Raw genomic sequence first — 12867 nt, forward strand, 5'->3', positions numbered from 1 at the left:
TTTATTTGAGAAGAAAAATCCACAATACTTTACTGTAGGCTTTTTTTATTTAATGTATTTATTTTCATTTAAATCAGCACATGCAAGGAACAACCTCATCTCTGTGAGTTGTACTGTGTCTACCAAAATATGACTCTGATTGTTAAATTTACCTCCCAGCTGCAGCTATAGATCATTCCCCAGGAAGTCCAGTATCTTCTGAAGTACATTATGTTTGAGTAATATGAAATCAGGGAGAAATAACATACAAAGTGATAGGAGCTTCGCAGATAATGTTGTGCTACTATTTAATTGCTTATACAAGAAATTATGATTAATTCAATGAAATTTGGGTTAGGGCAAAAGAAAACTTCTCAGGAGTAATGTACTTAGAGATGGCTAATTTTGACCTATTGAGGCACAACCCAGTGTTTTAAACAACAGCTGGAGGATTATGAACTTAACCATCTTTCATATCACTGTATAACATATTTCTGGGTTAGTATACTCTTATTTAAACTCTGAGGAGCTGTCTTTTGCTTCAATTTAAAGTGTAATCTTTTAGCACATTGTTGTAATCCAGACTTCAAGTGACATCTTTATTCAGACACAAAGGTAGAATTTGTGAAGATGAGAACAGCAAGACTGTCTATCCTCTGTAGCAGCAGCAACAGGAAATGTAAAGAAAAGTAGCATATGCTGTAGCACAGGGGAAACAAAAGCAAGTAATCAGAAAGAGGGTAGAAAGATTTATTGATAAAGAATAGTATAAAAGTGAAAGAGACTCGAGCTGAAAAATTAGCTTAAGATGTCAGAATATCAGAGAAAGTTTGAGACACAGCAATGCTGTTGTGTAAAAGCAGTACAAATGAGATTTACCTTGTATTCACTATATGTTGAAAATAAAATTTGACTCCTGTAGCAATACGTTGATACACTGAAGGAAAACAGCAGGAGTTTTCATTTCTCTTACCCCCTAGCCCCGAAATAGGATTCTCTGTTGTAAAGCATTTCAGAGTGATAAATGAACGCCTGGAGAGGAAAACGTAATACAGTTTGCCCCTTTATGGAGGATTCCACAACTATTGGAACACATTAAGTTCAATGGGAAAGTATTTTGTATTTGAAATGCATGAGGGCCACACTATAAACAGAGATTACAATAATCTCCTGAGGTATATAAATAGGTACTTAAATCTCTATCAGATATTTATAGAAGTAATTTGAAAATCAGAACGTACCTAGAGAATGGGAAGAAAAAAGAAACATGCTTCTACTTAAGAATCATCTGTGATTATTTCATTTTCAAGTTTATGCTCCTTGCTTCAGAATAGTATCAATATTCTTTAAAAAAAGTGTTTCATCGTATCTTGTTTTTTTAACCAACTTCTCTTTAGCAGATTTTCTAGAGCACTAAGGGTATTATTTCATTTATTGCTAAAAAATTTTCTCTCTGGGATGAAGCATTGTATTTAATCTTTGTAGTACCCCAGTTTAGAACATCAAATAAGAGAATAGAATATACACCTGAAAGTGAAGGAGGACTGAGGTAGATCTGAGATAGCTAATCCCTTGCAAACCATGGGGTAGAATGAGGCAGGCTGTCAGCTTCCTGTACTTTTCCCCTTAAACAAAGAGAGAGTAATTAGGGTAGAAAAGATACTGCATATGTCTTCTGGTCATTCTGATCAATAATTAATATATGATTTCCAGAAAAGAAAGGGAAATCATAGTATACCGTGAAGATCCATGACCCTCTCTTTCTAGAAAATATCTTGAGAAAGATAATATTGAAAAGTACTACAGTTTGGTATCTACATGTAACTCATTTGGTTTAATGGAGCATTTCCTGTTTCTTTGAACGCTTTTTTTTTCACGGTCTCAAGTTCTGTGGAAGTTTCAGTTTCTAGCTATAGCAATTTATTTTCCTTGGTCCTTTTCTTCCAAGAACTACTAACTGGAGTCTTTACAAATTAAAACTGAGCTTCAGGAAAGTAGCATAGCTTCACAGAGTTGCAGGCATAACAAGTGATACTATAGTGGTATCATCTGGGACTAGCCAGGAATGATTCAGGAAATAGTCATAACTAAAACATTATTTGAAAACAAACTTTTATTTCTTTTAATTTGTTTGCAAGCCAGCATTTCCATAAAGTTGTCTCATCTGGCTTAGTCTGCTTTTTTCCTTAAACCTTCAAAGTTTGCCTTCAGGCCCTCACATATTTTATATCCAGTGCTCTGCAGTACATCGTATGCTTCAAAGCCAGGTACTCGTCAGGATTCATTTGTCCACTGCTTACACACTTTCTCTATATCCCAGATTTTCCTTCATTTGCCACTTGTATTATCACTCCTCTGGTTTGTTGGAAACATAGGAGATAAAGTAAACAAAAAATATCCAACAATCCAAGTGCTGAAGTTTCAGACATGTGCCTTAACTTAGGAGTAGGCCACAAATAGGGTGTCGATTTGGCATGTTATGTCCATGTGATGTTGACAATATTAAATCATGGTGATGATTCAGATGAATTTGATAAGTCTCCCAAAAAGTAGCTATCTACATGTTCAGTGCTGTCGTCTGTGATGATTATTTTCTTTTGAAAACCAATAGATATATTGGGCAAAATACAGAAGTGGTGCTTCCTTTGGACATAGATTGACGTGAATTTTCAAAATTATAAATTTCTGATTTTGCTCAAACTGTCAGGAAAATCCAAAATTGTTTAGACAGACCCAGAAGTAATTGCTTTACTTGACCGTACCTTGAAATTGTGACAGAACGTTTGGATTTGTCCAAGCATTTCTTAAGTTGCCGACCTCCCAGCGTGCACACATTGTACTTCTCCCAGTATGCATTTCTGCAGGGCTTGTGGGAGAAAACATACTTATGTTTTGGTCATTTAAAAAGTACTTCTGAGGAGAATTATTAAAGTGTGTTGCAAATTTAGCATGTAATCTGTGAAAACAGTGTGGCTGGAGTAATATTAAATGCGTAGAATTGAAATTAAACTAACATATTGAGTAAAATATTGTAAACATTTATACTCTTTCCATTTTTATATATATAATATTCATTCTATTTTGTATTCTATCTCTCTGTTTGAGTCTTGAAAGCATCTATTTTCATTCCAGTAAGGTATTTTCCTTTTTCTCTCAAATAACAACTAGATTTTTCATTACTATTTTTAGGAAGAATGGCTTTTAAGAGGCTCTTTTATACAATTTTGACTATAGATAAAGCTGATAAATGCTATATTTTATTAACGGAATTGAAGATGAAGTAAAATTGGCATCTAATATGCATTGACTCTACTGACAGCATTTCAAATTCTTTATTTCTTTTTAGATATATATTTTGAAGTGCTTTGACTCTAGCGTATTTGATAGAAAAGAGCACTTTAAAAGTACGATTTCCTCAGTCATTTTTTCCACTGCTCTTTTTTTCAGATATGTCATTACAGTGATGGTACCATACTGAGTAAAGATGAGAATGAGTAGAGAAGAAACACTGAATAATACTTGGTATAGGTAGAGACTATCTACTTTTAGTCACAGTAGACAAAAAACCACCTGAGAAACAAGTGAAATTAAAGGAATATGGGTTAGTGTCTTACTTACAGGACAGTTTTTTTCCAATGTGAAAGTTCAATTTAAATTTTCAAATATCCAAGCTGAGTTCTAATTTTTTGCTTCAAGAGCTCTGCCTGAGACATAAGTAACTTATTACAACATACAATGCTTTCACCAAGTTTGATATCCGTGAGAAAAATGGCTTTGCCTGTTTAATATAATCTATAAATTACATGTTAAATTGGAGACGGGTCATACAAATAGTTTAATTCCATTCTTCGACCATAGTTTATATATTATTTTTAAAATGCTTCTGATGAGCTTAGTAGGAGAAAAATTACTCATTTGAAAGGAATAATGGCATTATTATTGCTACATGATCTCAGTAGATAATTTGATTAGATTACTGAGAAACAAAAGATTAATATTGTAGGATTTTTAAAGATGGCAAGATGGTTTTCTTGACAGATGGTTTTGAATCAGTCAAAATACTTTGTTTAGGCAAAATTGCTGTACTTCCCTTCCTAATTCTCTAGAGCATTCTCCGCTGAATAGCTGAAAATTTAATAATCTCTCCTGTACCTATAACTTGGGGAAGCTGGTAAGCAGAGCTAGCTGAGGGTTTTTCAAAGTGATTGCAGTGGAGGATACAGGTTTTGAGAAACCAGAGAGTACAAATTTCATATTTTCAAACACCACTAATAGAAAGGCAATCAGAGGCCAAAAGTTTAACAACAGATAAATTACACGGAGTACTTCTGCTTCTAATAAAAAATTTCCGATGACTAATTAAAAACAACTTAAACCAATTTTCAGTTATCTATTTGATAACAGAATTTATTATCCTGGCCCGAGTTGTAGCCTTATGAACATCCATTTAACAATAGAAATGCGCAAAGTGTTCTTTTTTCTATCTCAGCAGAAATAATGGGTTTCAGTGCTGAAAGCAAAACCTCCGCTGAAGAGATTGTCTTTCTAAGTATCAATTAAGTGAGCTGGAAGAAACAATTTGAGTAAGCCTTGTAAAACTGTTGCCTAGTCTCTGTTCTGTGTTCTTCTAAGTTAATTTGAAAGCACCGTGAGGATAATTGTGAGTATACAAGGCAGCCATTTCTGCCTGTTGTTTTCTTTCATGTATAAATGTATATAATTATTTCTTTTTTTGCAGTTTACATAAAATTCTAATGGACCTTCAAAATCAGCAGCTAGCCCAATTGGCTGATTGGCTAACAAAAACAGAGCAAAGGACAAAGAAAATTGATTCAGAGCCCTTAGGTCCAGATCTAGAGGACCTAAAGCGTCAAGTAGAAGAACATAAGGTACGTTCTGGCATTTGGGTACTCTACTGCTGAATTCATATTAGGTACCGTATTGCTGAATTCATGTACAGTTTCCAAAAACAAACTTTAAAAAAATGAATTTTGGACAATTTAAAAGGTCTACCCTTGACATTAGAACAGAGCACAGTAATATGAAAATTTGATTTACCAATGATTGTTTTGTACAATTAACAGGGTTATGTATAGCAATTGTATCACAATTCTGGCTTTTTTCCTGATATAAAAAATAAATTTTCTTTGCTTCCTTTTTACATATTAACATTTTACTAGAATAAAGGTTGTCTGAGTATTAGGAATATAGGATACTATATTTTTTACACAGTACAGATGGGAATATATCAGATATTATAATTCCAACGTTTTCTTCCTTTTGCATATTGCCTTTTTTTCCTTGTGTGTTGTAATAGCAGTGATTCCCTCGCTGTTATTATTGAGCTACCTAATCTTGTTAGGACTCCTGGAACTCCAAATATGTAACGCTACAGCACTGTAGCATAGTCAGACTCAAGTCTTTATCTTTAGAACATATTTTTAGTACTGCATTTAATTAATGAAAAATAACAAACCGATAATAGCAGAGTGAGAGATATTTTGCCCAAAATTTTCCTCATTCTAGGAGGGCAAGTGTTCCTTAAATTGGAAGAATTAAGTTTTTTTTTTTAAAGATAGTCTGTGTAATTCTGACTTGTTTCATCTACTAGATTAAATTATCTGTCTTCATATTAATTTCAGTTAATTTCAATTTTAAAACGAGCCTTTTTCCCTAATTATATCTGCATATGCATGTTTATCTATGTGCAGCATTTGATATATAAATTATATAAACTTGTATATCTATCCATGACACACATGATGATGATGTTAGCAAGACATAGGCAAGTATAGAAAGCACAGAAAATTTGTGAGGTTGTGGAGATCTCCAGTCATAATCTATTAATGTTTCTACATCAGTGGTTCAAAGTAGTTCAGTTCTGTATTGTCTGAGAGATCTTAACATTTGATGCTTCATGGCCTGTGTCAGTGCTAGTCCCGGTTCTAGAGGGCAGATCTTCCCTGAAAACCATTTCAAACTGATACCAGCTTTTGCAGTCCTGTCAAAAGAGAGGTCATAAACTGCGAGAGACTGCATGATCCACGTCTATCTTAAATGTGATTTTTCTGCATTCTTATTAAGGAGTGCTGCAGAAGAAGAATAGAAATTTTATGCCTGTTGCTGCCTAGAATTCTAGGCTGTTTTTCTGTGAGGAGCCAATGGATTTCACTATGTGGATTTGCTAATTAAGCATATAGCCTGACATTAAATTTTCTTTAAAAAGAACACAAGTAATTATCAAATGGTTATTAGAGAAGGAAACGAGAGATTTTGAATACATCACTACTAAGACTTCAATAGTTTTCTTCCTCTTTCCACGCATTTTGTATTTGAATACCAACATAAAATGTACTATTTTCATTTCTTTTTGAAAATAATATAGAAACATATAGAAAATATTAGAAAGCTCTCTCTTCTACATACTAGTTCCACATTTCTAGTGTGATAGGTTAGTCAATATTATTTATTTATGCATACTACTTTTCAAGTCTGTCTATCTGCTCTACCAAGAGATGTTTTAGTTTTGTGAAAAAAATAAAATAAAATTCTGTCTATGTGTAGCCTGTCTTATTCGTAAGTGAAGACCAACATGTTTGCAAATATTTCAAATACGGCATGAAAGTTTTAGATAATGTTATTACATATTATATGCCTGCAAAGCTACCTACTGTGAAGACAAAAATCCTGGAATGTTAATAACACAATTTTTGCTTCATGTCAGCGTGAAGTAAATAAGCAAACAAAAAAAGCAAAAAACACCACCACCCTCAGCCTTTCTTAAAGTCTCACATAGCTCTGAACATCTCAATGTTAATATTGTAGCAGTTGCTGGGAGCAACCACAAGTTAAAAGATAGGAAGGCAGTGATTATTTCAAATTAAATAGACCAGCAAAGATAGAAATTTTGTCATTAAGCAAAAATGTGCTTCTAATGCAACTGATAGTTGTATACACTGTATACAATAGTTGTTAGTACACATTTTATTATTACACATTATTTTACAATTTATAGTTATTATAATTTATAGCTTTCATTAACTTTAAACTGTTTAAAAGTATCTAAGCTGTGTAGGTATTTGTACTTTTTCTGAAAAGCTTTTTTTTTTTAAGATACCGTTGGAAAATTTGGCAAGTTTTCATTGTGATGTTTTGGTGGTACTTCAAATAAACTGAGGAGATAGATAAAATGAGAAACTTCTTACCTGTTCAAATATCGTAGATGGATTTTTCTTTGGTTACTTGGATACCTTAGGAATTTTTTTTTTTCACTTTCAACTAGATTATCTGGGAATCACATAATTTGCATTCTCGTTACTAAAACAGAAATCCTCGTTCAGCTGTGATCTAAGAGCTGCTAGGTAGAAGAGAATTGCTGCTCTTTGAAGAATGTCTCTATGATATCCTTTAAATTCAAGTTGATTTTAAATGTTTAGGATATTAATAGGTATGATCATAGCAGTGGCAAAACTATTACTGGCAGTGACTATCTGAGAAATGGAATAGTCCTTCCTGAGAAAGATCACACATCAATAGGACTTCAGGACTTTTTATTGTATATGGTACTCTTTGTATCCTTGGAAGCTCAATTACTAGCTATATTTTGTTTGTTAGGTGTTGTTACTTTTCTTCGTTAAATAAAGTCTTATCTCATGCTGAAGAGAGACCATTCTGTGATAAGTTTTTTGTGTCTGTGGTACATGATTGGCACCTGACATATGGCTCTAAAATCAAAATAATGTAATATCTGCTGCTATCTCTTAATCCACAGAGCCCCTAAAATAGGAAAAATCAGCAGTTTGTATTTCGGTATGTTTGGCTGATTCACTCCTAAATGTAGGATACTCTCCCTTTCAGTCTATGTGGACTGTGTAATTAACAATATTTTAAAGCTCTTCTAATTAACTATCTCAAATGTAGATATTTGTAAATATTGGTGCCTGTATAGCATTTTGAGCTTCTGGGCCCCATACTAATTTTCATATGTTTGAACATCAGTTGCATGGAGCAGCACATTCACAAAAGATATCTGTAATGGTCCTTTTGGGGTGGGGGGGGAGGTCCTCTCTCCAGTCTGTGACATTAAATCCCAGTAGTCTCTAAAATGTCTGTAGCATCTCCAGTCTGTGACATTAAATCCCAGTAGTCTCTAAAATGTCTGTAGCAACCAGCTGTGGGAAAGGGAAGTCAGTCTCCTTCTGGCAGAGCTTATACACAGACAACTACATTTAAGTATTTATAAGCATGTGTATATTTCTGTAAATTTCTTGTTTTGCGTTCTTTATTTCGGTATAAGGGATTGATAGGTTCTTAGGCAAAAAAATTTTGTCAAAAAAGGTAGAAACTCTACTGCTGCCGGATGACTCTTCTTTATGTTAACATGCATATTCAAACGAATGTTTGCTCTGGTTATTAGCAGTGTTGTGGTCACTTTCTGATTTGGAATTAGAGGAACTATGGGGTTTGTTGTTGTTGACGCTGTCCCATCCCTCAGCATCTACCCACATTTTAAGTCTCTGAAAAATTGCTCTCTCTACGGGCAGGCTCAGGAGAGCTTGTTAGAAACTTGAATTTAAATGGTACGAATGCAGCATGCTCCAGTCTTAAGACTACCCTCAGTAAATTCCTGTTTCAACAACCTCCCATATACAAATGATTGTCTCTAGTGAGTTTCATGGTAGAAACAAATTCCCAGCTTTGAGTTTAAAGAACAGCCACTTTAGCTCAGGGAGAATTGTATCTGTCTGGGGATCAGAAAATGGCTAGATTTTCTGCTTTCCTGAGTTTCTTGGCTCTTCAAGTCTTCCACACTGTGGGCGAGACTCACACTTCCAAAGTGCCCTCTACTGCTGCATTTGCAGAGCATCACTCATCCTCTGGTTTTGCTGCAGTATACCATCTGTTAGATACCCACTAATCAGGAAATAAGTCACCTTCTCCTTAGCTATAGACTTATGAAGCAATCTACTTATTGTCATAAGGCTGAAATAAGGGATTTGACCTAGGGGGAACGCAAATTGTGTTACGTGATCTGGTTCAGGAGTACTCTACCCCCTCTTCCTTGATCAAGTGTTGGGTCATAAAAAGCTGAGAAATCTGAATTCCAGGGATTGTTGTCATAATCTGCCACGCTTCACAGTCCTTCAGTCTTAACTCTCTGAAGCAGACAGCAATCCCAGGTATGAAAGTCAGAAAAAGGAGGACTCTTATGAGCATATGGGCTCAAAGGCTATGCCTGCAAAGGAATTAAAACTCTGAAACGTGTTAGGGTAAGGAATTTATGACTAAAAAACATACTAGAGTCAATGAGTTCCTTTTCTGTGGCCCGTAGCCACATTCTACTTTGTTTTGTTATACATTATTTTAGATAAAAGTAAGATGCCTTACTAAACAAATTTAACATGCCTGTCTAATCCTCAGGGAAGATACCTTCTTTCTACCTAAGTGAATTCTTCTGCTTGAAGAACCTGCAGAAAAATTGCAAAATTGGTGAAATTAACATAGTTTGTAATACAGTCAAGATTTCCGCTGTGACAAGGCGTATGCAGTTAGACATGTTATTTTTCAGACTGTGCCTGTCGTACTCTATTTGCACTAATCACTAGAGCACGCTCTACTGAAGTTTTGAGGATACAATCCAGGACTTTGGTTCCACACATTCTACCGCTGTCTAGCAGTGTCAGGCAGGATATGACCCTGGATATATTGTTTTGTGTGTATAGTTTTGGAGAGGGGGAGGGGAGCATTTCAAGAATTTTTTTAAGAAACAGAACAAGACAGTAAATTTTCACAAAACAGCAGATAAATATTAGAAGTTTAACATGTTAATACACTAAAATAAAGCTGGAGATAGGTAACGAAAAGGTGATGGGGCTGGTCTGGTTTTGTTTTGGTTAGCGAACTCTAGCAACGTAGGTTTTCACTCTTTCACGTCAAGTGAAGGGGGAAAAAGTAAAGAGGAGGTACTGAAAACCACCAAGGAGATGTCTCTAAGGTGTTACGGTACCTTAATTCTTTTTTTTTTTCTTTTTTTGTTTTGTGATGTAGGTGAAGTGTAGAGGAAAAATGCTGTCAGTTGTAACCTGAAGAGAGTGGATGGGTATCAGGCTGCCCGCAGCCCTTCTCTCTGTGCTGTGATGAAGGAGGGCAACAATTGATTAGATCAAGTTTGGAGAAGTGTGGGAGGGTCAGAGAGGTGCATTCTTGCAATTTCTGTGAAGACTCGCATACATTTGGTAAAGTTAGGAACTGTTCAAATATCAATTTGTGCAGGTTTGAAAAAAGTGTTTTCACTTCTAGCAGGTTATTATTTCTCAACAAAAGTTTGTCCTCAGTTTCATTGCAGCTTCCAGCTGGAACTGGCTACCAAAGCTTAAAGGGGAAGGAGGTTCTTTCTTAGACATTCAGAAATCATAAAATGCCTCTCAGTTTGTTTCCTAGTTTCTGCAATAAATGAGACAAGGGTGCTGCAGGTATTTCCTTACCTCGAGTCGTCTTCTGAGCAGTTTCATCCTATGTTACCAGAGAGAAGATAATGTGTGGCTGTTTAATGAGAGTATGTCATTTTTAACATTTTTTAACCTTTGCAATATTAAAATATTTTAATATGGTAATACGAAGTATAAAAACTAAGCCAGTTCTATTTTAGAAGTACAGGCTAGAGTACACATGCTATACTGATATCTGTAAATTATCAGCTGCTTCAACTCCACAAATGTTTTCTCAACCCAGATTTTTAGTATGAAATTTGTATGAAGAATTAGGAGTTGTAAGTGAGTAATAGTGGATAATTTTCTTGAAAGTAATGGAAGTCTGCGAAATATACTTATGTTCACATATATATGCGAATGCAACAAAATATGCTTACATTGCTTATCATTCACATCAGTAGGGATTATAACGCTCTCATAGGTGGTTAGTTTTTCCCATTGATCAGTCACTGAGACTTCAAACAAACAGTGTTTTTGTAGTTTGGAATACATTTTCTAATATGTGTATTTTTTAATTGTAGGCATTTCAAGAAGATTTGGAACAGGAACAAGTCCAGGTGAATTCTCTTACCCACATGGTAGTGGTGGTGGATGAAAACAGTGGAGACAAAGCTACCGCTGCACTGGAAGAACAGCTTCAGGTAACATTTGAACTTCTGTCTTTCAGAGAATAAGCAGTTGCATTAAGTGTTAATAAGGTTGAATAAGAATTATTAGCAATATTGGGTATATTTCAGGAGATATTTCAGAGTATGAGCTGAAACATTTTTGTAGGACATGACTTTTATGTAGCTGGATAAATGCACATACTTTGGCAGAAAAAAAAATCATTTATTTAAAATAGTGCTTGTCTTTAGGAAACAAGCGAGCAAGAGTTACATTTCCTTACTAAACTGCTGTGAGAATAAGTGCTTTCTGACAGTACAGAAAATCTTACTCTGCTCTCTCTTACAACATGTTTGAAATTTTTGGAGACTTTGGAGTTACTCTACTTATAGCTATACTGAAATACCTGTACAGGAAATTATTTCAAACTCTTTATCTGTTTCCTCACATTCATAATTTTGTATGAATTTATAGATGTGATATCTGATGTATGTCAAAATGTGACCACAGTATATATTCCTGAGCAAAGGAGATACTTTACAATGTTTTTGCTTGTTTGACCAATAAACTGCTGGTCTGGACTGATGCAATATTACATTTCCTTTGTTTCTATCAGTAAAAATTGTCAAAAGTGGTCTGGGAATAAATCACATTTGAAAATCTTACCCCTTTCACTCCTCAGTCAATTTTGTTTGCAGTCATTTTGTAGCAGCTTTATGCTAACTCTTCCTTCTCTTTGTCCACAATTCTCATTTCTACAATAGAATTTTGAGAAATGAATTCTACCTACTACATATTCACAGAGTTTCAACCATGTTCATCACAGGTTGGAGGATATCAGCCATCCAATTAGGTGTGAAGTAGTACCAAAACAAGCCTCTGAATTTGGCCAGTCTTGGTCAATCTGACCTTTCAAGGCAAATTTTCTCCTGTTTTCTGCTAATGTTGGCCAATAAATGTGTGATGTGTTCCTTATATATCATCCTGTAATTGATGGGTGGATGCAACAGCAGCTTGCCCAAAGGCTGCCTGATGTTATGAAACAAGGGGGTTGTACTGCAGGTTCTGCATGGCTCTGAAAGCCAATGAATGTAAGGAATGTGCTCAAGATTAGCAATCAAAAAATGAAAAAGTAAAAAGTTGGTTGTTTTTCACAGTGGTAAGTTTCCAGCTTAATATATTAGTGACTTCTAAACAACTACCTTCTGGAATGTTTTTGAGACTAGGTAGTATAGGAGGGATCAAAAGCAGAAGCAATCCAACAAGAATGACAGAAATCTAGTTTTAAACCATATGATACAATTAAAATCTTTCCATGAATATAAAAAATACCATCCCAAAACGAATGGCTCATCCACAAAACTCTTTCTGCTGGCTCTACTTAGAAGGGTCTTACTGCGTTTAGACAGGGCCAGTCACAACCTGATGCTAAGGCTACATGACACTTTTCAGCTGGTTATCAAGTAGTATATTCAGCTTCCTTAATGTTTAACTAGGATTTTAAGATTCCATCTATGGTTTGATGAACCCAGCAGTCTTAGTCTTGCAGTCATCCAGACAAAGGATCTGATCAGATCATCTGTGAATGGACAAGGGGAAATCCATTACTGAGTTTCCTTTCAACATGTAGTTAGGAAACTGGTTTTAAACACACACAAACCCTGAAGCTGGAAAACTTGTCCCTACTATTCTAGCCGTATCTTGGATGCCTAAATATTTCCGATTTAGAGACATAAGCCAATAGAAAAACTAAGTGCAGGAATTGTGGCAGGGGTTAAGCCTTCTGCAACTG

At 35.0% G+C, this 12867-nt stretch overlaps 1 protein-coding gene across 10 annotated transcripts in view; it reads left to right on the top strand.

The window, feature by feature from the left end:
- Positions 1-12867, top strand: part of DMD (dystrophin) — a 1217172-nt gene that overhangs the window by 380564 nt on the left and 823741 nt on the right. For all 10 annotated transcript variants that reach the window (XM_068917030.1, XM_068917051.1, XM_068917057.1 and 7 more), the window contains exons 11-12: positions 4718-4868; positions 10991-11110. In XM_068917030.1, coding sequence (XP_068773131.1) covers positions 4718-4868; positions 10991-11110 — 271 coding nt within the window. The remainder of the gene's footprint in view (positions 1-4717; positions 4869-10990; positions 11111-12867) is intronic.

The sequence above is a fragment of the Struthio camelus genome, chromosome 1 (genome assembly GCF_040807025.1).
Source record: "Struthio camelus isolate bStrCam1 chromosome 1, bStrCam1.hap1, whole genome shotgun sequence".
In the NCBI taxonomy this organism is placed as follows: domain Eukaryota; kingdom Metazoa; phylum Chordata; class Aves; order Struthioniformes; family Struthionidae; genus Struthio; species Struthio camelus.